The 27369-nt window shown below is 54.2% G+C and overlaps 1 protein-coding gene and 1 long non-coding RNA gene across 5 annotated transcripts; one reads left to right on the forward strand and one right to left on the reverse strand.

Moving 5' to 3' along the window:
• Positions 1-4241, reverse strand: LOC309609604. Its single transcript, XR_014233510.1, has 2 exons — positions 3025-4241; positions 1-1322 (listed from the first exon to the last, which is right to left on the reverse strand). It is a non-coding gene; the product is annotated as an uncharacterized lncRNA (long non-coding RNA).
• RCC2 (regulator of chromosome condensation 2) lies at positions 1102-26973 on the forward strand. Of its 4 annotated transcripts, none has more exons than XM_082351288.1 (13): positions 1102-1207; positions 2341-2626; positions 8197-8290; positions 11305-11448; positions 14019-14150; positions 14520-14608; positions 15946-16060; positions 17987-18153; positions 20021-20201; positions 20497-20602; positions 21577-21649; positions 23655-23732; positions 24509-26973. In XM_082351288.1, exons 2-13 carry the CDS (start codon positions 2348-2350, stop codon positions 24611-24613), a joined length of 1563 nt encoding a protein of 520 aa, XP_082207414.1. In that variant the 5' UTR covers positions 1102-1207; positions 2341-2347; the 3' UTR covers positions 24614-26973. The 4 variants fall into 4 exon arrangements, with proteins under 4 accessions (XP_082207414.1, XP_082207412.1, XP_082207415.1 ...); XM_082351286.1 differs by having other exon boundaries at positions 1174-1315; XM_082351289.1 differs by lacking the exon at positions 1102-1207 and adding an exon at positions 1769-1785.
• The last annotated feature ends 396 nt before the right edge of the window (positions 26974-27369 follow it).

Below are 27369 nucleotides of genomic sequence, written 5' to 3' on the forward strand. Positions count from 1 at the left end.
TTAACAGGAGAAAAGCCTACAAATTTATTTTAACCTAAGTTTTACATGACACAGGAGACTTCATAAGGAAATGAAGACCCAAAGGAACAGATCTGTGTATCTTTCTGCTAGTTTTGATGAAGCCTGGACAGTCTGGAGAACTAGGAGAGGTTAAGGAGCTTGAGGCTAAATGTAGTGGTGGGGGGGGCAATTTAACAAGGCTTGTTTATCAGGATTCTTCTTGGTTTCCCTTTGTTTTCAGAGATAAGGATGTCCCTGTCCTCCTGGAACAGGGAGGGCATCTCTCACCTGAGGGTTTTATGACTGTTTTTTGGGAAGAAGGTCAGAATGACCTTCCTGCTTCTGCCGTTTTCTCAAAACCTCTTCAGTTGATTCAATATGCCAAGGTGGCATAATTTGGGGTAGCATGTCTTGAACCCCATCACTTACACTTGCAATTACTTGTTGAATTATCTTTCTTTACCGTTAGACTGTGCATTCCACTAGGGCAGAAATCTTGTTCTCTAGCTTTGTTTCCCCAGCATCTAGCACTGTGTGTCTTGCATGTACTGGGGCCTCAGTAAATATTTGTAAAAAAATGAAAAATTTCCATCAGAACTAGCCTCCAGTGCCTCCTTGGCTTCCAAATTAATTACTAATTAATTCGCTAATACAGCAAACCTTTATGTATGTAACTCTACCGTGTAACAGCACCTTGCTACATACTGGGGCACATCCATAGGCAAATAAAATAACAGTTTCTCTCTGCACAGGAGAAAATTATTCAAATTGTATTCATCTTTCATTCCACTCAATTAGGACACGTCCCTTGTTGGCGGATTCGTGAGCGAAGTAACTATTTTCCAGCGAGTGTCCTCAGGTGACCTGTCTAGACATGCCCAGGAAAAACAATCTAACACTCTCCTAACCCCCAAAGTAATCTCTGACGCGCAGGACGTGCTGCGCCGCCTACGAAACGCGCAGGACCGGGGAGTGAAGGCTGGCGGCGTGGCGCCCAGCGCAGGCTTCGGTGGGCCGGGCTGCCCCGCGGGCGAGGGCGGGGGCCGGGCCGCCGCCGGGTCCGCCGGCCGGCAGGGGGCGCGGGCGCCCCGGGACCCGCGCCGCCGGCCCCGTCGCGCGCTCGCTTGCCGCCCGGCAGCACATGTGTTTCTGTTTTGTGTTGTAGCATTTGTTCTGGAAGCTTGTATTTACATTTTAAGTGTATCTGGTGAGTGGGCTGGAGCCCTCCTCTGGGCTGGGGAAAAAAAAGCGCTTCGGTTCGTCTTTTAGTCTCTCCTCTTCCTTTTTCTCTCCGGTTTCTCATCACTCCACGCAGGTAGGGGCTGAAAATGAAATCGACAATGATCAGTTTGCGGGGTCTGGGAAAGTTTTTTTTAAAAGAGGAGAAAAGGTAAAAAAAGAAAAAAAACCTGGGGGAGGTTGGGGGAATTGAATGAATAAAAAGGGGAAGGAAGGCGGATCCACGTGGTTTAATCGGAGACAGACAGAGATCCCATTGTTCAAAATCAATCAAAAAAAAAAAAAGCAGACAGGACGAAGGCGCAGGGACGCTGGGGGAAAGTAGCGGCGGAGCCGGGCACTTTGCAGCCGGGATCGGAAGGATCGGCTGAGCCGCACGCTCGGGGAGGGGCCGGGAGAGTGTCGGGCACCATTAAAGTTTTTATTTTTCGTGTCTGTGCGAGCAGGTGTTTGGGGCCGGGGGCCGGCTTTATTTGCGCCACCACCCACCGCACCCTTCCGTGGGGGGCAGCCAACCCTAAGGGATTCGGCTAATTAGAGCCCGAGGTCGGAACCCCCAGGCTGGAGCGGAACTGGGGACTCAGGCGGGGGGTGGAGAGAACTGCGTTTGAGTGGGCTTGGGGAGGGGGGTGCGGAGACAAAAGCAGCAGGTGGGGCCGCCGCGGAGGGGGGAGTTCCTTCACCGGGGTGCCAAAAGGGGGTCTTTGAAGTGTCCCAAAGCCTTCTCTAATTAAAGCCTCGGGGATCAGAGACTTCCCTTTTCTTTCCCTTTACTTTTTTGGGGACCTGGCTGCAATTATGATGCGATGTAGGCAAACCTAACTTGAGGATGGGCCCGGGGGGGGGGTCTCCATTTTTTTCTTTTCCTGAGCGGATTGCAGTCGGGGACCTGGACTCCCGTGCGGGATTCCCCGGAGGAGGCGCGCCGGGGCCCGGGAGGGGCGCGATTTCCTCCCGGCTCGCCCCCTCTCCGCCCACCCCGCGGCCGCCACTTTGGGGAGGGCAGGGGAGGAAGTGGAGGCCGGTGGCTCGGCTGGCTCCCCTCCCCCCGCGCAGTTTATAACCCGTCCATTGTGCGCCGCTGCCCCGTGTCTCCTCCAGCGCGACCATGCCCAGGAAGAAGGCGGCGGCGGCCTGGGAGGAGCCGAGCTCGGGCAACGGCACGGCCCGTGCCGGGCCCAGGAAGCGCGGTGGCCCGGCCGGTAGGAAGCGCGAGCGGCCCGAGCGCTGCAGCAGCAGCAGCGGCGGCGGTAGCAGCGGCGACGAGGACGGCCTGGAGCTCGACGGGGCCCCCGGAGGGGGCAAGCGCGCGGCGCGGCCGGCGGCAGCCAAGGCGGGCGGCGCGGCCGTGGTCATCACCGAGCCTGAGCATACCAAGGAGCGCGTCGTGAGTGCGGGGCCGGGGCTGGGGGCCGGGGGGCAAGGGCCGCGGCACGTCACCGCGCGCGTCCTGACCGGGGGCGGCGGGGCCGGCGCAGGCCGCGGGCTGAATCATCGCCGCCGCCGCCGCCGCATAACAAAAGGGCGCGGGGCGGGCGCGGGCCGGGGCCTACCCGACCCCGCCGCCGCCGCCGCCCACCCACGCGGCCGTTGGCCGTTGGGGCGCGCGCCCCGGGCCCCCCGCCGGGGGAGGGGCAGCGGGAGCCCGCGCCCGCCCGCGCGAGGGGGTCATGGCCCCGCCCCCGGCGCCGCTCGAGCCGACTCCCTCCGCCTCCCCTCCCCCTCCCGCCCCGGGAAGGGAGACTTTTGCAAGTTGTCTGCGGCCGGAGGAGGGGAGGCGCGCACCGGGCCCGGGGCGCGGCGCAGCGTGTCCTCGGTCGCCCCTGGCCCCCTGCGGCCGCCGGTCGGCCCCGGCACCGCGGGGGAGGGGGCTGCCGGCGCGCTGCGGGAGCGGCGGTTCACGCCGGGGCTTTGAGGTTCCCGCCGCCTCGGCTCCGGCGCTCCGGGGGGGCGGGGCTTGGCGGCAGCCGCGCATGCCCCGTGCGGCCCTGCGCCGTCTCGCGCCGCCGGGGAGGCGGGGGTGGCGGGCGCCGGGGCAGGGTGCGAGGGCGCATGCTCTGGAGAGCCCTCCCCCTGGAGGTCGGGAAGGGCCCCCACACCCCCAGAGGTGTTTGGGCTTTGTTCGTCGATTGTGGTCTGAAGGAACGGGCGCTTGGTGTGGTCTCTGTGCAGCGCCCCCCACAAACCCCCGTAGTCTGAGTGGGCTTCAATTTGCTCATTAGAGTTGGGCCTTCAAATCTTCATTAAGATCGTGACCAATTTATATGCCTGCAAAACCCTGCGGAGCCAGAGATCTTACGTGGGGTCAGTGATGCTCAAACCCCACGGGTTTAGTGTGGGACTTGTGTTTAGGGAGAGGGTCAAAGCTTTCACCAGTTGCTCAGATAGCTCCAAAAGAGTAAGAACTTGCACTTAGGGTCTAGAGTCTCACGGTCTGGAGGGATCCTTTTCTCAGTCCGTACCAGCGTGATTTCCCCCAGGGGAGTTCAGGCAGTATTTAAATGGTTAAAAATAATTGCACTTCTAGGTCCACTTTATAGGTGCGAAAACTGGGGCACAGAGTCTAAGGGACCAGCCCAATATCACATGGAGCTAGATTTCCACTGGGCTCAGGGTTTTTTTCTGATGTCATCCTTAACGCCTCTGCAAATTGTTCATGTGGAGATGGCTTTGTAACTGCCATCTCAGTGGAAAGGGCCAACGTGTTAGATGGTGGAGGAGGGTGATGTTAAGGAGAGCCTGTATCACTGAAACGTGTCACCTGGGGTTGGGGACCAGGCCAGGGCCATGGCCACAGTATTGAGAAAAGGGAGCGCAGGGACTGTTTTCCTTTAACAAATGTGATCTTCTGTGCGGGACTCCAGACATTTTCCCTCCAATCCTGGTGTTAGGAGGGAACTGAAAAGAAAGGTCAGCTGGGCTCTGCCTCTGCTACATTGTCTCTCGAGTGTTTCCAGTCAACCTTTTAGAGTAATGAGTTTTGTTATCAGGAAGTAAAAGATTCTTACCGTGATGCTGAGATTCACCCAAGGAGGTAGTCACGGAGAGAGAGCATGTGCAGTGGACTGGCCAGCACACCATCAGGAGACTGAGGGTCCAACGAAGGATGCTGTTCTGTGCTTCATGGAAAGTGCACACCTCAAGCTTTAAGTCATTTTCACTTTTAGCATCCGTTGGTCCAGGGTCAAGGCCAGGCCCAGGCTGTCCCACTGCGTTCCCAATGCCTTGCCCTAGGTGGGCATTGCCCCCAGTCCTGGGTGTATCCCTGGTCCCAGGTTCCTAGACTCCAGGGGAAGCGCCTGGGAAGCAGTCCTGAGAATCCTGTCTGCTGCCACAGGCCAGCAGCCGTCCCCAGCTCTTTTCAGAAAGAGAATTTTTACTGAGAATTTCGCAAGCCTCGCTGCTGTTCAGGGCTGTTGGAAGGAGGTTTGTATGAGAGCAGCTGCCATGAGTTGTCTGAAGCCGTGTTGCCTTCAGTTACCTCAAAGCGGCAGATGTTGGGCTTGTGAAAGATGAACCCCAAATACTTGTATGGTTGAGGGACAGAGTTGCCTTGAGAAAAAGCTGTGTATTTTTATAAAACATTCTTAGGATTTCAGTCTCGGAAAATGCTCTCTCCAAGGACCTACAAGGTTTCCGTGTAGTTGTATCAGATGAGCATTTTACGACCCTCTAGGGTTGATGCAGCCTGAATTCCCTGTGAACTTCATAACGCTGTAGGTAAAGCGAGCAGCCTTGGCTGACTCCTAGAAGACAGGTGAGTGTCACAAGCTGTCCAGGTCTTTGTAGTTCTTCTAGTGTTGGGTTGCTCAGGTTTTGTGGACCCTGAGACAACTCTGTCCTGTCTGAAAGGACCAAATAAATACAATTGAAAACTGAGCTTGAAGCCTGTCTTAGTTGATAGCCCACTAGGGAGTAGTCATTGCGGCCCTTTCTCTGAGTGGTCTTCCCTCCACGGAGAGTGGCAGCCTTCTAAATGGATGTATGTTAACGATTCACTCTCAGCCTCGTAAACATGCTCCTTGCACTTGGGCAGTAATTCAAAAATCGCTTTGGACCAGAAACCCCATTTTGTTGATTGAAGAAGGTCGGTGCGTGTGTCCCAGCCAGTGAAATTACCCATCCTGTTGGGAGACTGTTCTCCCAGCTTTTCTGCCACATGATATTTAGACATGGGCAGCATGTCTGCTGATTTCATCCAGAAAACAACCTCTTGGCCCATCGGTGAAGCCCAGGTTACACCTGGGAGGGTCCCGTAACCTCTGGTGCTCACAGCCCTGGCAGCTGTCCCTGGGGTTTCTCTGGATGGAGCCCCCCGCATCCGGGGTCTCTCCCACCTGTGGGTGGGTTCAGCTCTGTGACAAAGAGGGACATGGGCTGTGTTTTTTTTAATTTTATTTATTTATTCATTTTTGGCCGCGTTGGGTCTTCATTGCTGCGTGTGGGCTTTCTCTGGTTGCGTCGAGCCGGGGCTACTCTTTGTTGCGGTGCGCAGGCTTCTCATTGCGGCAGCTTCTCTTGTCGCGGAGCACGGGCTCTGGTGCGCGGGCTTCAGTAGTTGTGGCACGTGGGCTCAGTAGTTGTGGCATGCGGGCTCTAGAGCGCAGGCTCAGTAGTTGTGGTGCATGGGCTTAGTTGCTCCGCGGCACATGGGATCTTCCTGGACCAGGGCTCGACCCCGTATCCCCTGCATTGGCAGGTGGATTCTTAACCACTGCACCACCAGGGAAGCCCATGGCTGTGATTTTTAAGTGGGTGTTAGGAGTTCTGGTCCTTACTTGAATTTTTTATTTCATATAAGGTGGAGGGAAGAATTGAATTATAAGCAGCCTACAGCAAAGAGTTATATAGATGATGACATCTAACGTGTGAGGAAATGAGGCCCATGACATAAAAACACAGTTAAGGTACGGCTTACCACCCTCCTTGGACCACTGTCACTGGAGGAAACACAATTGACCAGTTGATCAAGGTTTCCCACAAGGTGTTTACCTTGTGTCAGAAGGCTTGGGGTTTTGTATAAATGCTCCGCTGGCTCGATGGGCCAGTACACATAAACCCTTGTCCACTTGTGCAGGTGCTGGCATCTCCAGGTCACAAAGGAGACCCTGCTCGTGCCCAGGGTGATGGCAGCTAGTTCTGGCAGAGCTGCAGGTCCCGCAGCAGCCAGCAGCACTTCTGACCTGCTGCTGTGCTGCGCGCACCTTGGTGTGGAGTGGTTTAACCGTCTCTGCCCACCTAGGGGCCAGGGGGGGTGGCCTGGCCTGAGGTCACGGCTATTCCGGTGTCCTCTCCCCACCATCTGGCCTGGTAGCTCATCCCACGGTGCTTTGGTCCATTCTGAGTCTCTGCTGCCCCTCCACGCAGACCTGAGGAATAGTGGAGAGCAAGTCAGTATTGTGGGCAGAGACCCAGGGCTGCTCCTTCCACTGGGAACTTGACAATCCCCTGATGCTATTTGTCTCCTGCAGTAGACCTGTAGAATGTTCCAGCCAGGCTCGCCAGTTAAACAAAGAAGGGGAGATAACCAGGGGAAACTCGGCTCCCATTCAAGTAATTGGAGTCTGGGTGCCGTGGGGTTGGACTACCCCGATTAAGGTCATTCTCTGAATAATTGAAATGTGGCGAAGTCATCCTCCAGCCCTGACTGCTTTGTCGCCCCTTTGCATGCTGACCGTGGGCGCGCCTGTAGATGGACCGTCTGCCTCCAGCCCTGTACTCGTGGCCGAGCGGGCGAGCATGACGGGACCGGGGGTGGGTTGTGTGTGTGTGTGTGTGTGCCCGTGACATCGGGTTTGGGTTGCCCAGAGTTCCCTAAGAAACGGAATCCCCCCTATGAGGATGTGTTCCTCTTACACATGCATGTACTAGGCTGCCAGAACGTACCGCCAGGGCAGTCACTGTGTAGGGGTTAGAATGACTGGATTTGCAGCTGTGTGGCCTTTTTTTCCTCAAAGCCTTCCAAGAATGCTTCTGTAAACCGAAGGAAAACTCTTTGCTTTTAACGTCCTGGGATGCTGATGATGTAAAGGATGAAAGCAGAACGGGAAGTTACTGCTTCCCTTGCCTGTGTGGAACTAAGTGGAGCCTTCAGAAGTGGATCTTTGACTAACAGTCGACTTTAAAGAGTGTACTGGGCATCTCAGAATCGAAGGGAAGGGCTGAGCACAGGACGAGTGCCACCCGGAATCGGACAGTGGCCTTTTTAAGTAGTACATGCTCCCCCTGTGACAGTGAGAGCATGTGGCCCTAGTGATGGAGGATGGGGACTGAGTTATACTGGCGGGGCCGCTGGCCATCAGTCCCCTGGCTCTCGGCCAGCAGTGAGGACGAGCCCATCGGAGGCTGCCCCGTCAGATCCGCCAGCCCCCCGTGGGTCTTCCTCCCTCCAGTGGAGGAATGAACACGGGGCTCTGCTGTTTTCCCCGCGGAAGGCTCCTGGCAGCGAGGGCAGTGCACGGGGAGGATAGGAAAGTCGACCGATGTGATCTCTGTGCAGAGATGCCCCGGGGCCCCAAAGCCTTCAGGTCCACGTGTGGTATGCTGGGCTTGCAGTGGGAAGATGCAGCCTTGGCCCCGAGGACAGCAGTTTTAACATTCACTCCCTGTGTGACGCAGCAGGCCTATTGCAAATACCTGTACAAGGCAGTCTGCAGAGCGGAGGGGAGGAATAGCATTTGGCTTCTTTTGTAGGGTTTTGCCAAAGATGTTTTTAAAGAGAAAGGATTAAAACGACCTGGGCTTAACCAATGAGCTGCAGGGGCAGGTTCGGGATTCCACGTATGGAAGGGGCTGGCGAGGTGGTGCTTATTTCAGCTCCCTCTGTCTGCTGTGTGAACCGCTGAGGGAGAGCGTTAACAATGAATTATTTTGTTTCCTGCTGTCGTTGGACAGATTTGGGAAGCTAGAAGCAGCGTTACAAGCTAATTCTTTCTCCCTCTCTCTTTGTCTCTGTAGAAACTTGAAGGGTCTAAGTGCAAAGGGCAGCTTTTGATTTTTGGGGCAACCAACTGGGACTTGATTGGTCGAAAAGAAGTGCCTAAGCAACAAGGTATGAGAAACAATTTCTAAAGAATAGAAGACGCTACTGTTGATTGAGTGCTTCCTGTGTGCTAGGTGTCCAGTGTGATTCTGGTGACTGTCCGCCAGGTAGGTATTCTCTTTACGGAAGCGCTCAGAGAGGCCAAGTGATTTGCCCAGGGCCACACAGCCACTCTAGTGATGGGGCTGGATTTGAACCCGGGTCTTGGGCAAGTCTCTCACTTGGGTACAACTCTGCTTTTGAAAATTCCGTTGAGATTAAACAGAAAAATCTAAGTAGTAGCCTCAAATAAACCTCGACACTTTTTTCCCATCTTCTCATGTCACTTACTTTCATTAAAATGAAGAGGCTGGTGCTGTGGAATGTCAAAATGTCCTTGATTTTTGTCACGTGTCAGATGGCGGACTTGTTAGACATTTCAGAAGAGTCCACGTTTCCTTGCAAACTGCCAAATTGTTGCGGGAACTGGTTTGACAGAGCAAGTAGCAGTCTGGAGTGGGGGAAGCAGGGAAATCCTAAGAAGTATCTTAGTTCCCAAATGTTTTTAGAAAATTGGTGTCTTTTCTCAGGAGAATACTGGCCCATCCAAGAGAAGTAAGGCTGGTACTTTGCCATATTTTATGGCTTCTTGATTTCATTTGGAAAAATTCCCAAAGTACTTTCCAGCATTGCCCGGTGAACAAATATTTGCACGCTGACACTCCCTGCGGCCTCAGGATGGGCAGTGGAGATCATCTTATTCCATGAAAACAGCGGGCGGGGTTTCAGCGGCACTCAGGGTCCAGATGAGTTAGAAATGGGTTTGAGCCATTTTCTTCCTGTTGGGGAAAGTGCCCAGCCTTCAGGACCAAGCTCTCAGCCTAAGCTGCCTGATGGCTGGTGTCACCTGGAACCTCTCCTGATAACACCAGTCTCCCTGCCGGCCCTGGCGCAGGTGTCGCATTGTTTCTCCAAGCTGTTCTGTAAATGAGTGGCCCAGTTGCAATTAGAGACACTCAGGCCCCAAGCGGGAAGTAGATTCCAGAGGGGAACCCATGGCAGAGCAGGGCTGCCTCGAGTTGAAGGAATTTTGCCCCACTTGGGCTCATTTTAAGAGTGCCTTTTTGTCTTCTCCGAGGCCCACCTTTGCTTCCCAGATGTTTCTCCCTCTGAATGAAGTTTTATGTCATTAAACAAACATTTTAAAGTCTTTCAGTGTCTTTCGGCTCTCCGTGAACTTGCCAGTAGACATAATGGGAAGGGAGGGAGAATTTGTTTTCCCACGGGTGCCAAACATGAAGGGAAGAAGGATTTCCCCTCCCGCCCTCACCTTTCCCAGTCCCTCCCATTCTCGAAGCTGCCTTCCTTCCGAGAGCCCATCGGCTCTTGGGTACGCGTCACTGGATCTCATAAAGTCAGCAGCCTCCTTCGTTTTCAAGATAACACAGTGATTTTGTGCTCCACTTCTGACTGGGACCAGGCCCTGGGCATTAACGACCTCCAGGCAGGCCGAGTGGCCCGGGACTGCTGCTCTGCATTTCGTATGACTAGGATCCCTCTGAAGAAGGTTCCTTGGGAGGCCCCGAGAATCCCTGCCTCTCATGAGCTGATGACGTCTTGGGCACTGACATTCGTGGAGCTCATGCAGGGAAGATGCTTTGGCAGATCAGACCATCTACTCACCTGTGAGGGGGTCCACTTAGCCACTCTGGGTCAGCCGTGGTGTCCCCTGGCGCCTCCTGGCACCGCGTGTTGTCCACAAGCACGGCACACGGCAGTCATGCCACCGTGATGAGCAGACGTTAGCATAGGTGTGAAGGCTGTCGTTTCTGGTTTGCTCTTTCCCAGGAAATTGCTGGGTCTTCTTTCACCTTTCAGTGGTAGAGGAGCGTCTTCAGGTGGAGAAGCTCAGGGGTGCCCTGAATCATGGTGGGGAACTTCCCTCGCTTGCCTGACCCGCCCCAGGTAGTTAAACGAGAGGCCGCGCCCGGCACCCTCTGCTGGTGGGGTGCGGGCAGGGTGGGGATGGGCGGGAACAGTTTTACAGACTTTCGCGTGGAGCCAGGTACTTGATGGAGAAGTTGACCTCTCAGTCCGTTCCTGCATCCAGGTCAGTCTGACACAGTTGATTTCAGCAGCAGCTAGCATTTCATAATAGTCACCACGGACCTAAAAATGGGCTCGTTTTTCTGTCCTTGAGAGCCCCAAGTTGAGGAAATTAAGCCCCAAATTGGCCACGCCCTGTCCACTAACAAGGTGAAGTGGCGGGTGTGATGGAGGCCACTGTCTCTCCTCGCCCCCATGCCCTTGAATGGTTCCCAGTGCCCTGCCCCAGGCACGGGGAGGCCCTGGCCCTCGGGGCGGGAGGCACGTGAACTCAGTAGGATAAGTGCTGTGACAGGATTCACAGGGCGCCGGGGTCCAGAAAGCAACGAGTTGAAAGGGGGATGCGGGCAAGGAAGGCTTCCCAGAGCAAGGGGTGTTTGACCTGAGGTGCAAAGAACAGAGGCAGGGGGCAGGGAAGGGCCTTCCGTGGGAGCAAATACACGGGCGGAGCTAGGGGTCATGACTCGGCCAGCATGATGGGACCCCTGAGAAAGATGGCATGAAGGGGTGCAGGCTCGGGGTTGGCCCCCAAGAGAGCCTCGTGGCTGCAGGCCCCCAGCCTCTCCCCACCCCCAGGTAGAGGGCCGGGAGGGAGCTGTCGGGAGGGTGAGGGAGACTGGGGGTCTGCTACCTGCTCTTCTGGGTCAGTCCCGAGCCCGGCGGGGCTGCAGGGCAGAGGCGGTGGCACCTGCTTTCCGGCCACCGGCTTTTTGGCACATTCGGCAGGTGGGTTCGGGCCAGAGACGGAGGTGGAGCAGTGTCTGTTCAGATGGCCACTGACGGGTCCACACCGCTGGTGCGCTGCCCCAGGGGCCCCCGAGGGTGTGCTTTACGTGGGGAGTTGGGGGGTCGGCCCTCTGGCTGGTGACACTGGGGCAGCTCTCAGCACCCACCAGGGCTCTGCGACTGTTTGACGTGTGTTCCCTTTGCCTTTGCAGCCGCCTACCGCAACCTCGGTCAGAACTTATGGGGGCCCCACAGGTACGGGTGCCTTTCCGGGGTCCGGGTACGGACGGTGGTGTCGGGGTCATGCGCCGCCCACAGCCTCCTCATCACCACGGAAGGGAAGCTTTGGAGCTGGGGTAAGTACCACAGGGACGCGGCGAGTCCCGTGGCGCGGCCCGCGGGTGGGCTCCCTTCCTCCACCCCTGGGGGGAGACCCTCGTCCGCCCTCCGGGGCTGTGCTGCTTGCTGTGCGTTTCCTCGCTTCCTGATGCCCAGCTAGTCTGTGCCCCGTGAACACATCACCTCCTCCCCTCTTCTGCCAGGTTTTGGTCTGACGTAACCCCCGATTTCTCTGAATCCTCTTTAGGCAGCCTTTTCCCGAACGTTCTGACTGACTCTGGATCTGATATCGAGGTGTGCCTAGTATTGAATTCCTATTTTAGGTGTGCTGTCCCCCCAGCACACAGCACAGTGTGACGTAGACCTCTGTTCTTGCCACTTTAAATGCCACCAGCTTTTACATCTGCCACGTGGTGACACCAGCCCGAGTCTATGCAGTCTTGTTCCTCTGTTTCCTGTTCCATTGCCCCAGAGAGTTGAGCTTGCTATTTCCAAGGTGATCTGCTTGCCCTGCCGCTGGACTCCCTCGCCTGGGTGCTGGGGGGCGCTGTTCTTGTCTTTTAGCCTCCCTTCCCTTTCAGGGTTCCTTGCAGAGTGCTTCCACACCGTCTGCCCTGTTTCCTCTTCCAGATCCTTCACACAGGTCCTGGCTGGGGCTCAGTTTCCCCCACACCCTCTGCTGGCTCCTGGACTCTTCTTCCCGCAGGGGGTGTTGGCGTTTGTCCTCACCCTTTGTTTCTGGCCCTTTGGCTAGCTTTGGGTCCATAAGACTGCATTTTTATTTCGGGCTGTTTGAACCTTTTTTTTGCAATTTCATGAGTGGCTGTACCAAAGTCCAAATACATTAACATCTGTTGTCTTCCCTGCACTCTGCTAATTTTGTAATTCTGGTGAAAAAAAAGCTAACAAGTGTGTCTGGCCCAAATTTAAACTTCGTAGTTTCTTAGTGACACGCTGACATTGCCACGATTTTCGTTTGTTCCCAGTTGGCACGGGGTTGTGTCCCTCCCCCAAAACCCCCTCCGGCTCACTACGCCAGCACTGAACACAGCCTCCCACGTCAGGGTTCCCAACTTCAGGTGTCCTCTTTCTGATCTCTCTACTGAATGTCACTTCCGTGTTGCTTCTAAAAACGTCCCCTCTGCTGACCCCCTGGGCAGGGAATGATTCTAAAAGCTGTGCGTCTGCCCTGCCCCAGAACAAAGACATGTCCCATGAGCAGACTCGCCGCTGTAGGGGGGATGAGACACTGGGAGTGTCACGAGTCCACAGTGAGTCCCCGGAAGGCTCAGGGCCCAGTCCAGGGCCCGAGAGCATCAGTGCTGCAGCCCGGAATTCACGGGGTCTGCACCCGCTGACCACCTGGGCCTCTCGAGCCGAAAAACTGCATCCGGTGCTCGTTCGTGCCTTTCACAGTGAACCTGGGCAGTTTCCACTAGAAGCTGGTGTCCGCCTGTCCTGCTGGAGCACCATAATCAAAGCCTGAGGACGGTTTTCCTGTAGTAACGGCAGCTGGTCACCCTTTCTCGAGTCCCATCCAGGACAGTTGAGGCTCATCTTTGTGGCTCTGCTCCCCCTCTTTCACGACTGCAAGGTCAAAGTTCATTGTTGGGGAAGGATGTGGAAACCTCCCCCGCTTTCCGAATTGCCTGGCTTTCTGGCCCCATAAAATCTCCCGAAATGTTCGGTTACAAGTGTGGTTCTTCTCTTAGAGGGACCTGGGAGAGGCCCACTGAGGTGCTGAGTTTGGAACCCTTGTAGCCTGTGTTGAAAACTAGGTACGGTTTAGGGGGGCCAGCCTTCGGCCCCCCAGCTCTCCACACCTGCTTTGAGCCGCAGGGCTGTGTGGGGCAGAGGGCCTGGCAGGTCTCGGCCTCCGGCACCTGCACTCCCCCCCCCCGCCGATGCCACGCCAGCGCAGCCCCAGAGCTGGAGGTCGGCCAGTGGCCGGGGAGGGCCTGTGTTCAGAGCAGGCCTGGCCTTTGGCCGTCGCTGGGGTTCACGTGGCTAAGGGTCCTGCGAAGGCTGGTCCGTGGGAGGTGGGCTTAGAGAGAAGGAGAGAAATACAGGGTCCACGGTAGACGCCTGGGGCACTGAGGGAATCAGACTCCTGTGAGGCAGGTGTTACCGTCTTAAAATACCTCAGAGTGAAGCAAATGAAGGAATTGGCGTCTGGCAGGTGCGGTGAGAACTGAGAGCTGTGAGCTTCCCTGAGCTCATCCGCTCGTGTGTGCCATCCAGGTTGAACCTGGCTTTCTTCCATTTCCCTCGGGGGCAGAGAGCTGGCGAAAGTGCTCCGATCTGTCCCAGCCGCTGCCCCAGAAACGAGGGTCAGAGCAGGTGAGGTGGTGGCCGGCAGCTGCACGCCGAGGCGACTCTGGGGACAGCCCTGCGTATCTCATCTAGTCACCCGACCCCACCAGCAGCCTTAAGGCTGGCATTGCCTGCGGAGCCGGGCTTGCTGTCCCCCGGCGCTGGGCTTGTGGGTTTGGAGGGCGCCTTCTGGGAGACCCAGCCTCGCCCGGCAGCTGCTCCGGCCGCCCTCTCTCCTCCTCCCCGCTTTATCTATCCTGCTCCTGACCCGCAGGGCGAAATGAGAAGGGCCAGCTGGGCCATGGCGACACCAAGAGAGTTGAAGCCCCCAGACTCATCGAGGGGCTCAGCCACGAGGTGATCGTGTCCGCGGCGTGTGGGCGGAACCACACCTTGGCCTTGACAGGTAAGGAAGGGCCGCTTCCCTCAAAATGGGGTCAGAGGCCAAATGGTCCACCTGGGGCAGGGGGTGGGGCTGCCCCCGTGACCCATGGTCACGATCAGAAAGATGCCCAGGGAGCCCGGTGGGCAGCTGCTTGAGGCATCGGGAGCCTCGCCCACGGGCACCAGTGGCCGGGACGGCGGGAGGGTCTCTGCTGGGGAGTGGGTCTGCTCTGAGGTCTCCGCCCCACCCCGTTTTGGAGAATTGTCTCACTTGCATTCTTCCCTGGCAAAGGAGCTGTTTTTATTATTTTAGAGCCTTTGATTCCAAGTCTAGTTCCGAATACTCAGCAGTATTTTCCCTCTGGTGATGAATGTTGTTCTTTCCTTCCAGAAACGGGCTCCGTGTTTGCGTTTGGGGAGAACAAGATGGGGCAGCTGGGCCTCGGCAACCAGACGGACGCTGTGCCCAGCCCCGCACAGGTGCCCGCCCTCCTCCGCCTTCAGGGCCTTTGTTTCTCGTTGCTTTGGGGTTGGATTTTCTGGGGTGAGATCAGACATTCCTCTCCATTGTTTGAGTTACTGGGTCCCTTGTAAAAGCAGGATCTCGATGCTTTGAGTGGGTCAGGTTTAGTAGATGGTCACAGTTGAAGAACATCCTGGAAACAGTTTTTCATTCCGACTGAAATAATTTGTTCCAGAGGCCTGTTTGAAGCCTGTTCTATTCCAAAGTGAGAATTGTTACATGGATGTGATTGGTCTTTATCTGAGAATACTCTGAGTTTTGACTTTGTAACAAGTCACCGGCCAGGTACTTAGAACACAAATAGGAGGTCGGTCGTCTCTTATTCCTCAGAAACTTTGGAGTCATTTGGAGGAGTGGGATTTATACCTAAAAAGTGAACTCCTGACATAAGGCAGCAGGATGCTACAGCGAGTGTCTGACGAGGGAAGAGACTTGGGTTTCTTGGTCTTAAAAAGAGACCTTGACCTTGGCCAAACGTACCTGTAGTCTGGAGGATTTTCAAGGTGTTGCTGTTTTGTTAGCCACTTGCTCTGCAGCGGAACGTGACGGTTTCCAGAGTGAGCCGGGGCCGGACAGAGCCCGGGACTCAGCATGCCCTCCCCAGCCGCATCGCCTTTCCCCGCGATTTCCCGCGATGTCGGTACTTCACACCCTCCAGTTCCTCCAGTCTGGCTTTCCCAGACTGATTAGTTTGCAAGAGCGAGTCTTCTAAGCACTTTCTCAGATTTGTTTCCAAATCCCATGTTAAATTACTCAGGGCCTTTGCTGTCTTCCAAGTTCCTAATTTCGAACCATTATATTTCTTCTTCACACCTTCAATTAAGGCTAATTAGCAAGCGGCTCTTACAGTAGTAAAAGAGAGTGTAAAACAGTTCATTTTACTGGTTGGCAATAACGCTTATAAAAGCTTTTCTTTTTAAAGTTGCGTGACATCAAAACTAGTGACTAGAGTGGGATTTGGGAACTACATGTGATTAGTTCTGTTTTCTGACACCTTCGTGCCCACGCCAGTCAGTTGAATTCAGCATTCACTGGGCACCAGGATGTGTGAGGCACAGCGTTGTGCATTTTGAGGGTTACAAAGACCCGGGGACATGATTTGCTTGTCTGAACTGACTCTGTGCTGGGAGGTGTTTCTTTACATACATTCTAAGCCTTTGCCTTCAGCGTTGTTGGGTCCATTAGAAGTCCTTTGTAGCCTAGTAATTGTTTCACACCAACCTGTGGGGAGGTAGAGACTTTATCAATTAAAAAAAAAAAAAATGTCTAAAAGTCTGCTGTCTTTTCTTTTCAGATAATGTACAACGGGCAGCCAATTACCAAAATGGCCTGTGGGGCTGAATTCAGTATGATAATGGACTGCAAAGGAAACCTCTATTCCTTTGGGTGCCCTGAATATGGTCAGCTGGGTATGCAAAGTACATTTTTTAAAAGCTCTGTAATCTAACCGTATGTTTAGAACCAGAAGTCGGTGTGGGGCTGCACACACATGGTAGAAATGTGGGTAATTGATCGCAGATAATAGCCTTGATCCATTAAGTGGATGTCCTGTTTAGTGGGCCAGCATGTCGTCATTCATGGGGTTGTGGCGTCTGACAGTGACTTGCCGTAATGAAAGTCAGGGCTTGAGTCTGCCAAAGGTTTTTCTTCTGATTTGGGAATTCATTTTTGTATAAAAGGATTTCAAAGCTTTTTTTTTTTTTTTAATCAAACCACCTTCATTCATTTTCATATTTAAAGATTTGCCTTCATTGAAAGTGAGGAGATTATACAAGAGTAAGGTTGTTTTGAAAACCTCGGCCTGGGCCATTATTTCAGGTATACACGTGAAGAGCCCAATATCATGAAAAAGTGGGATTGTCTTCCGGATTTTCATCCCTAAACAGAAGGGATGGAATTTACTTATTATTCATTGAGTAGAAAAGTAAAACTCAGAAGGTAGTTCTCCTCAGTTCTCAGTGAGTGGAAAATGACTCTCCATCCTGACTTTACAAGGTCTCCATTTTCTTTTCCCATCTGACACCGAAGTGGTTTTTTTTTTTCCCTTTCTGGCGTCTTCCCACCTTCCAGCTCCTTCCAAGTGGGAGGTGAGGAGTGGGCGCCCTCTGCTGGCGCCTGAGTTTCACGCTGCTCCGGATCCTCTGCAGCCCCTGGATCTGGGTTGCCTGGGTCTCCACGTCATTAAAAGCAGGCAGATGGAAGACAGTATAAATAGAACAAGGAGCATCTCGCTGGCCTTTAGACTTCAGGGAACAGTGACTTTGTGAAACTAAATATACCTAAGTCAGAAGTGTATAAGAGAGAACAGCCCCATGTGCGTTCAGCTTTGGTTGCCAGGGAGTTGCCAGAGACTGTTGGAGAGACCGTTTCCATGGCCACAGGCCCTGGTGCCGTCCCCAGCCCCGGTCAAAACACTGGAAGCAAGTTTCTGGTTTACTTCTGGAAACGTGCGCAGCCCCCCTGCTGCCTGTGGCTGCCCCAGATCTGCAGACAGGCAGCTTGTCGCAGCAGGTGGATTTTCCTTCAGGGAAATGAAATGCCCTTGGCAATGATGATGACAGCTAACATTTAGTGAGCAGTTACCATGAACTAGTCCCCATTGCAGCACTTTATACCGAATCTCGTTTGCTTGGTTTACGCTTGTTTAAAGGTATTTTGAGAAGTTGGCTTGATTTATATCTACAGAGTCAGTTAATCTTCCCAGCTTATTTTAAAACCGGTTTTCAGTGTGATTGTCCAAACCCAGAGAGATCCCTTTTCAGAATTAGAACTTGACCTCGGAAGGTGCATCCCCAGCGTGCACTAGCCCCCGCGCTCGCTCCCACGACGTGTTTACTGGGTCAGGCAAGGCAGAGGCGAGAACGTACGTTGAGTTTCTGCTTTAACGACCACGATGATGTATTAGGTTACTGGTAATTCATAAAAAAGCAAGCCTGGGAAAGTGGGTTGAACTTTTTTGTCCGTTCTCGGCCCATGCAGGGCTCCTTGAGGCCCCCAGGTGGGGCACAGATAAGACCATTCCTTTGGATCTGGAGCTTCCCACTTTTTTGGCCACAGCCCAGCCCAAACGTAGACTCGCAAAGAATTTTCACAAAAGTCCTCTTTACAGATGGTGTCCTTGGGTGTTTCTTACTCTGTTCTATTCATTTTTCAAATAAAGAAAAAACTCGTTTCAACCCACAACACCGATTCTATGCCCCTCAAGTTGGGTCGTGCCTCAGGTTGGAGGACACTACCTTGGTTGACAGGAGTTCCCACGAGGACCTGCCCAGCCAGGCTGGGCAGGTGCTCTGTGCTCTGGCCGCTGCTGACGGCCGGCCCTGTGGTCGCTGCAGGACACAACTCGGACGGCAAGTTCATTGCCCGGGCGCAGCGGATAGAGTACGACTGCGAGCTGGTGCCCCGGCGAGTGGCAATCTTCATCGAGAAGACGAAAGACGGCCAGATCCTGCCGGTCCCGAACGTGGTGGTACGGGATGTGGCCTGCGGCGCTAACCACACGGTAAGCCTTGAGCGTTTTTGGCCTTTCTTCTGGCTTCCAGGGTGTCACCTCAGTGGAGACCCTTGGCTTTGCAAAGCCAGGAACTGACCCTGGCCCCCTCGACATCCTGCCCTCCTCAAGGGCTTCACACCCTCAGTTGTCCCGGGGCGTCATTCTCACCTGACTGCTTCTGCGTGGCGTCCACAGATGTAGCTGAACGTGCAGACGCTTTGGGTTGGGATCATACAGTAAGAGTTTTTCTGCTTTTGTCTTTTGTCTAATAGAACATCACGGATGTTTTTCCACGTCAGTAGACAATATCTCAGACGGGGTGTTGAATAGATTCAGTCATTAAGGGTGTTTCCTTAAAGGTCAATCTAGATAAACGGCAATAAAATTTTGTATGTGCATCTTTTTTTTTTTTTCTTGGCCGCTCGGCATGTGGGATCTTAGTTCCCCGACCAGGGATTGAACCCGTGCCCGCTGCACTGGAAGTCTTAACCACTGGACCGCCAGCGAAGTCCCTATATGTTCATCTTTTTAACTTAGTTGCCTTCCTGTGGTTATTTTGCCTGAAAATGCCTGAGAGTCAGACTTGGTTCTCGTCTCGCTTGAAGGACCAGGGCCGGGGCTGAGAATTCAGAGACAGGTCGGTCTCCTGTGTGCAGGCAACTGGCTGAGTGACCTCAGGACTGGGAGCTTTCAGTCCCTTCAGGTCCAACAACTGATTCTCCCTTGTACAGCGTAGTCAGGAGAAATAGATCTTACTTAGGCCTCTGGTGTCAAATCATGTTAATAAGTTGTACATTCACATGATTCAAACATGAGACATCAAGGATGCTGTGAAGAAAAGAAGATGGATTTTTAAAATGTTTTATTTTTTTAATTGAAGTATAGTTGATTTACAATGTTGTGTTAGTTTCTGGTGTACAGCAAAAGTGATTCAGTTATATATATTCTCTTTCATATTCTTTTCCGTTACGATTTGTTACAGGATATTGAATATAGTTCTCTGTGCTATATGCTAGGTCCTTGTTGGTTATCTATTTTCTGTATAGTAGTGTGTATCTGCTAATCTCAAACTCCTAATTTATCCCCTCCCTGCTTCCCCTTTGGTAACCATAAGTTTGTTCTCTATGTCTGTGAATCTGTTTCTGTTCTGTAAATAAGTTCATTTGTGTCACATTTTACATTCCACATATAAGTGATATCATATGGTATTTGTCTTTCTCTTTCTGACTTACTTCACTTAGTATGATACACTCTGGGTCCATCCATGTTGCTGCAAATGGCATTATTTCTGTTTTTTTTCACGGCTGAGTAGTATTCCATTGTGTATATGTGCCACATTTTCTTTATCCATTCATCTTTCCATGGACATTTAGGTTGTTTCCATGTCTTGCCTATTGTAAATAGTGCTGCAGTGAACATAGGGGTGCATGTAAGAAGATGGACTTTAAATTGTTGAGATGTCACTGCACACTGCACCTGTGACCAGGTGGAGGTCACCTGTGTGAACCCGCCTGAAGGAGAATCCAAGGTGGGCGGGGCTTTTCCTCTGGGCTCTGTCTGCAGTTTAGTCAGGATTGAAATAGGAAGTGGAGTGCAGTGGCCTGCTCTGGAGACATCACCCTCGTGCTTCCGATGAGGGAAAGGGGAAGACTTGCGGCTTTAATAATGATAATTTGTTAGGAATGGAAAATGGTGTCCCTGGCCGGGAAAACAGCAAACATCCTCGCCATGTGGACCCGCTGCTGGCGCCTCCCCTGTCCGAGGCCGGTGTGGGTCATCTTGGGTGCTTCTGCCCTCAGCCCTGGCCACAGGCTCTCAGAACGGCAGCCACCCCACTTGTCCCCCGTCCCAGCGCTGCCTTTTCTCTCTCCTGCAGCTGGTCCTGGACTCCCAGAAGCGCGTCTTCTCCTGGGGCTTCGGGGGCTACGGCCGGCTGGGCCACGCCGAGCAGAAGGACGAGATGGTTCCGCGCCTGGTGAAGCTGTTTGACTTCCCTGGACGCGGGGCGTCCCAGATCTACGCTGGCTACACCTGCTCCTTTGCCGTCAGCGAAGTGGGTCAGTGCTTCCCCGTCTGGGCCTCGGGAGGAAGGCATCCAGGGCCAAGTCTCGGGTTTCCCTCCCTGGCTGTGTGCTCTGGTGGGGAGTCCCGTGACCTTTGCCCTGTTCAAGACCAGGGACCTTGACTTCATCGACCTCCCGGATTCTTCGGACAGAGCTCCTTGTGGTCACCGGTGCCAAGCGCTGTGCCTGGCGGGTCCCGATCCTCTTCCCTTTCTCCTTTGATGTTGCTGAGGTGAGCATCCAGCTCTTGAGATGATGGTGACAATGGAGACGCGTTTGTCTTTCCCAGGTGGTCTGTTTTTCTGGGGGGCCACCAACACGTCCCGGGAGTCCACCATGTACCCGAAGGCCGTGCAGGACCTCTGCGGCTGGAGAATCCGGAGCCTGGCTTGTGGGTATGTGGCTGTGTCTCGCGGTGAGTGGGGACGTCTGTCCCCGTGCCCGGCATGTTGGACACACCCGGGAGGTGCCCTGTCCCTTGAGGGCTCCACTCTTCCCATGGGGCATAGGGCGCACCAAATTCTAGAGTCAGGAGGGGGAGGGTCTGTGCTCTGGGCAAGAGGGGTCGGGAGGTCTTAGAACAGGTGACTCGCTTTGCTGCTTCTGAGGGTTTCGTTCTTCGAAGGCTTGGTGTGCTCTGTTCGTATTGCAGGTTCAAATCATATTTAGTTAGGAAATTTTAGTTACTGTGATACAGTGGGAACAAGAAAGTATCCTCAGGTCAGTGATTTTCCGTTTATTTTGAGGACACCCGTTGAGCTCTGTCGCACCTCTTGATGAGGAGTTTGCTAATGTTCATCACCTGCCAGGTTTTGGGGAGATGACAGTGTAGTTGTTGGGGGTTCGGTGTGGTTTTAATCTGAAACCTCTAGCCCCGCCCAAGTCATCTGGCAAGTTCCGCCCCCTTTGGAATAAACTCTCACTTCATCCTGATTTGTTCTCTTCTCCTTTTCCCAGTGTGTTTGTTCATCTAAAAGTGACCCCCCCCACCCCAAGAGCCCTAGAGCCCGAGTGGGGTGGGGCGGGGAGATCTGGGGCCCCGAGGCTCCTGGCTCTAAGGGCTTCTGCAGTTTGGGCCTGCGCGGGGCAGCATTTGGGCTTCAGAAGCAGCCCATTGGCCCTGTGCTGTGTTGTTTGGAATGGAGTTTTTAGTGGGACCAGCTTGATGTTAATGCTAGTAGGTCACACCCTGCAGGGAGCCCACGGGAAGTGCCTGGGGCTGCTGGGTGGCTGAGGTGCAGCGCTGGGCTGCCACCCTCGCCGGTGACAGCCTCTGCCCACCGGTGACAGCCTCTGCCCGCCGGTGACAGCCTCTGCCCTCGGCGGTGACAGCCTCTGCCCGCCGCTGACAGCCTCTGCCCGTTTGCAGGAAGAGCAGCATCATCGTGGCTGCGGACGAGAGCACGATCAGCTGGGGCCCGTCGCCGACCTTTGGGGAACTGGTAAGCTGGTCCGCGTGGCAGAGGCAGAGCCCGCTCTGGGTTCCCTGAACCACCCCTGAAAGCTCGCAGGAGGAAGGTGCGTGTGTGTGTGTGCGTGCGTGCGCTCGCTTGCGTGTGTGTGTGTTTCCTTGTTGCACGAAGGTCTGCGGTATTCCCTGATGTTTAGGTCGCTTGAGGTTTCATGAGTGTTCCTTTGCTTATCAAATAATTGTGAAAGTTCTTTCTGTCCACATTGTTAAGTTGAAATTGGGAAGTTTCAGATCCCATTTCCCCTCATGTTTTGTAAACCGTAATTGTGGGATGATGTCAGTAGGAAAGAGGGTGGTTTCTCTTCCCTCTCCCCAGGAGAATTTCAGTCGACAGGAACAGCTTGTCCTTTTAAACGGTGGGGTCAGTTGTGACCATGCATTGAATCTTTCTGGTTTCCAGCCTCTTAGGTCTTTTGGGGACATTCTTCTCTTATTTTTCCCAAATAAGTTTGTCTGTGTTCCAGCTTTTAATCTCAGTTACTTGAGTGACTAGAACCCATGGCCCTCGGATTCCCCCACACCTTTGGCCTCAACCAAACATCTGATTCTTAGCTTCTGGGGCGTGGTGAGTCTTCATCAAGAACAGCGGGGCTATGGAGCTCATCCTGACGGTCTGCCTGTTCTACCTGCAATTTGATCGTCAGCCTGGCTCTTTTATTTCCTGCTGGGAACTCGGCCTATTTTCCCTTCCCTCTGCTCTCATGGGTAGGAGCTGATGGGGTGATGGAAGGAGGCGGGTGCTTCTTGACCCCCTGCGCCATCTCCAGGGCTGGTGGCCTGAACACACCTTTTCCTCGGAGCTCTGTGCCCGCTTTCAGTCCGGTGGCTTCAGAGGGGGCCCCACGTGCCGCAGACACTGGGGGTCCCTTCAGAGGTGGCCCCATATGTGGAAGCTTGAAAGAGACTGAGAACCTGGCCCAGTTTTTTTTTTTTTTAATTTATTTGTTTATTTTATTTTTGACTGCGTTGGGTCTTTTGTTGCTGCGCACGGGCTTTCTTTAGTTGCGGCGAGCAGGGGCTACTCATTGCGGTGGCTTCTCTTGTTGGCGGAGCACAGGCTCTAGGCGTGAGGTCTTCAGTCGTTGTGGCGCGCGAGCTCAGTAGTTGTGGCTCGCAGGCTCTAGAGCGCAGGCTCAGTAGTTGTGGCGCACGGGCCCAGTTGCTCTGCGGCATGTGGGATATTCCCGGACCAGGGCTCGAACCCGTGTCCCCTGCCTTGGCAGGCGGATTCTTAACCACTGCACCACCAGGGAAGCCCCCTTGCCCAGTTTTTATGGGTTGTTCTTAGAGAAGGACAGATGTTCCTAGGGCCTATCAGAAATAGACTCTGAGTATCGATTTAGAGACTAGAGGGGAACGAGGGGGACTTTGGGGGCAGCCTCTCGGGTGAGGAGTTGGTGTGGCACTCAGCCGGTGGCAGATGAAGCTCACCTGCCATGTGGGCCCCTCTTTGAGCTGAGCTGAGGGACCTGTCCACCTTGAAATCGCCCATCTTCACACCACAGCATGTGACAGAACCCCCACCCCCACCCCCCCCGCCCCCGTTCCCCAGGCAGTCCTTGACCGTCCCTTCCATGTCCGGTGTCCTGGAGTCATTGCTAATCATGGACACAGGTGGGGATGGGGACAGCCAGCACTCCTTGTGACCTGGTGGCCCTGAAGGGCCGCAGTTGCCATTTTTTCCTGCCCTGGCCATGGTGTCATCTGACCAGTGACTCTCCCTAAAAGGTGTCCTTATCACATAAACCCCTATAGCTTACATCTTAGTGTCTCGGGCCTGGGGTTAGGAACCGGTCACCTGCTGGCACCTGTGGATTCTTGTTGCTGCCCGGGCCTGGCTTTGGGTCTGAGACGGCGGGGCTCGGCCACAGAGGCTTCCGGGTCCGTGGGCGGTCCAGCCACATGGTGAGGTTCCCTCTTTCTGACTGGTGTTGGTGACCCAGGTTCTGTGAGCATCCCTCTGTTTGCCTCACCAGGGCTATGGGGATCACAAGCCCAAGTCTTCCACTGCAGCTCAGGAGGTGAAGACGCTCGACGGCATCTTCACGGAGCAGGTGAGTGAGGAGCCCTGGGCCCGGGCGGAGCAGGGGCGCGGGAGCAGAGAGAAAAGCAGAGACGAATCGTGCCTCTCCCTGCTTCTGCTGTTTGCAGCCAGCTTGAGCCTCATCTGACATCTCCTTGGGTAGCTTTCCTGTGCCCCGTGCTAGAGTTTTCTGCTGGGTGATGGGAAAGGCACAGAGGTGTGCTGGCTAGGCCCCGTGGCTGCTGTCACCCTGAGGGACACCGGCCAGGATCCAGCCATAGCAGATTTGCTCCAGGCCGAGTGCATCACTCACGTTGGCTTGGTACCTTCACCCAAGCCTCTATACACCATTAGGCTGTGGGCAGCTGGTGGGGCGAGGCCTCTGCTGTTGCCGCACCAGACTGCCAGCCCTTGTCACCGATACGCACCTGGGGCTTGTGCCCTTGCACAAGGCAGGGCTGTGGTCCAGAGAGGCGGAGGGAACAGGGAGCACGGTCCCGAGTCCCCGCAGCCTCTGCAGGCAGTTGGCGTCCAAACACTGCTTGGGGGGGCCTCCTTCCACCTTGTCTCCCCGGGGCAGCCCAGAAGGCAGGCTAGCAGGGCACTGGTGGCAGGTCACGTTGACACTGGTGGTCCTCAGCAAAGGGCTTTTTTGAGCTTTTCAGGATGCCTTTGTTTTGACCTCTATACTGACCCCCGTTGGCGAGCCCAGCTTCCTGGTGTCCCGCCGTCTGCCTTGGGCTTGTCGGCCCCAAACTCTGCCTAGCCGAAGCACCCTTGCCCACCCAGCGCTGGTTTGTCCCCCAGGTTGCCATGGGTTACTCACACTCCTTGGTGATAGCGAGAGACGAAAGTGAGACGGAGAAGGAGAAGATCAAGAAACTGCCAGAGTACAACCCCCGGACCCTCTGATGCTCCCGGAGCCTCTCCAGCTCCACACCTCTCGCGGCAGCTGTCATTTCCACGTGCACTGGGACGGGAAGTCAAACGAGGAATTGTCAAAAGCAAAAGTTGACCGAAGGTGCATTTTTGTTAAGACTCCCTGAGGTTCCGTTTTATACGTGATTCAACGTCAACTACCTTTTCTGTATGCTTTCCAAAGTGTTTTTTTTTTCCCCCTCTTAATGATTAATTAAAATAATTTGCTCATAGTTGACTTACCATTCCTACAAAAGAGGCAGAAACTTTGAGCAATCTAGGTTTGTTTTTTGTTTTTTTGTTTTTTTTAAGTTTTCCTTTTTTACCCCTCTCTCCTACATACACTTGTCAAAAACACCCCTTCCCGGTTGTGATTAGCATTGAGCCCAGTGGGTGCTACCTGGGAGAGGAGTCACCACACGCTCAGAAAAAAATGTCCCTGTGGGGGCCAGCAGCATCTAGGCAAAGACCGTCCCTGGTGGTCAGTCTCCATCCAGAATGGCGCCCGTGTGCTCGGAAGCATCTGGGTCACTTCTCTCCTGCTTTTCCTTCTAGCCCGGCTCAGGCCGTGTGTGTTCTGCTTCTCCCCTTGGCTGCTTCTAAGCCCCCCGCCGCCTTTTGGCCGCGACATTAATAGAACCTGCCGTTTTCCCCCCTGGTGGGGGATCTGTGTTTAGCCATTTATACCTGCTTTAGCTGTAAAAGAAGTCCAAATGAAAATCAGGTGATTGTGGAACCAGTGGGGACTTCGGGGGGTGGGCAGATGTGGGGACAGTGTATCTGGTTCCAGATCCGGCTCGAAGGCTCCTCTGAGCCGGGGCCGCCTCGCCAGCACTCGCCATTAGAGATTGACCAGCCAGCAGTAAAAAGTGCATTCTGGAGTCCTTGCAAAGAAGGATCAGCCCTTTGTGTACCAGCCTTTATCGCCTTTGTGCTTCTGTCTTTATTCCGACCCCCTTCCCCCCGCTGGATCCTGCTGGAAGGGGCCCAGTCTGTTTCTGAGGCCTGGGTTCCTGTTCCGCTAACCCAACTCTCTAGTCACGTTTGCTTGGCTGTGTAACCAAATAGTTGGGATCACGGAAGAAGTCCCCTTCCCTGCGTGTCAGCACAGAGGCTGTGACTGCCACCTCGGCTCCCCGCCAAGTGCCCTGTGCCCGAACCCGTCCCTGGCGTCGTGCTGCGTGAGTTATGAGGTGCCTTTCCCGGAACCCTCCTCTCGCTTGGACCCAAGAGAGGCGACAGCTCTGGCTGGGGCTCTTGGTTTCGAGAGGGTCTGGACTGGTTTGGGTGCTTTAAAATAGATTTTTTAGTTCAGTGGTGCTTATGGGGGAAACGGGAATAGAACTTCAGTGTGAGACTTGGGTGATGGGAAAGTTAAATATTGGTCTTTTTTATTATGAATTTTTGCTTTGCTATTGTTACCACTTTTGTCTCCATGTTAAAATGCCAAAAATGATCTAGTCGTTGTTGCTTTTTTCCCTACTCGTCCCCCCCGCCCTGTCGCTCCTGACAGGGGCTTCTGCCTTCGCAGGGCGCGTAACGGTATCTGTCCTGGCCAGTCCCAAGGCCTCGCGGGAGGAGGCCGGCCTGCCTCTTTCTAAGATTTAGTCTGACTTCATGCTCGTCTCAACTGTCCTGTGTTTATAGTCCAGGGGAGAAGCTTCTGCAACTTCAGAACTTCTGCTAAACTAACCTGATCTGTCCAAATCACCCCCCAACTACCATTGCTGACTCAAGCTTCCCTGCATAGAACCCCTCGGTTTCCTGACAGACCTCTCTCCTGGAATGGGCTTAGGCGCACGCGCTCCTCGTACCCTTGCAGCCTCCCTTGGGTGGTGCAGTCACCGAGAGGGTCAAGGGAGCAGTAGCCTGGGTGGTCCTGGCCTTTGCAGGAGCTGCCCTTGGCCAAGTGGGGCTTCAATCTTCAAGTGGACTCATCTGAAACCCACCGCCAGCCCGCTCTGGGGCCCCCTGCCAGGAACTGGAGCAGGAAAGGGATGTCCCTTCCACGTGGAGACTGCCCTCTTCTCTCCCACAATCACTCCTTTGGGCTTAGAATTTTAGAATGAACTTCCTAAGGGGGAAAATCCTTTAGGACAAGGAGTGGGGGGGAGACGGTCCTGGGCTCCCAGAGGAAGGGACACAGCCACGGGGCTGGGGTGCGCTGATCCTTCGGGCTCCAGACGTGTCTTCCAGCTCAGGAAGGAGACTGGACGAGGAGGCTTAGCGTGAAGGGGAGAGTCCAAGGAGAGGTTGTGATTTGGTCGAAGGTGCCTGGTTTAGTGCTGTAATTGTCTTTTTTTATATATATATTTCTTGGAGTAAACATTTGAAATAAACGACATCATTGTTTACTCTGTTTTGGCTTCTGCACTTCTTTTTCAGCGGAACGAACGTAAGAACACGCAACGGCTTCTTGCGTGAGCCCGGCCCAGGCTCCCACTCTGGGCCCCAGGGGAGCGGGTCGTTTTAGCTTCTAGGCCTGACCCCTGCTGGGGTTGGGAGGTGAGTGGAGCTCCCAGCTCTGTTCCTGGAGATGTGTGACCCTCAGGGAGGCTTCAGCACCCCATTGGCCCAACTCAAAACATGGAGTTTTTCATATTCATCGCACTGGGGCTTTGAGAGGATGAGGCGGGAAAGCACCTGAAGAGGGCTATAAAACGTGCGCTCTTCCCCACCCTCCTCCACCCACTCCTCATAAGGGAGCCCTGTTGTCACTTCAGCACTGGTCACAAATGTGCCCCTTTCAG

Source organism: Balaenoptera borealis (genome assembly GCF_965194805.1).
Source record: "Balaenoptera borealis genome assembly, chromosome: 1".
NCBI lineage: Eukaryota > Metazoa > Chordata > Mammalia > Artiodactyla > Balaenopteridae > Balaenoptera > Balaenoptera borealis.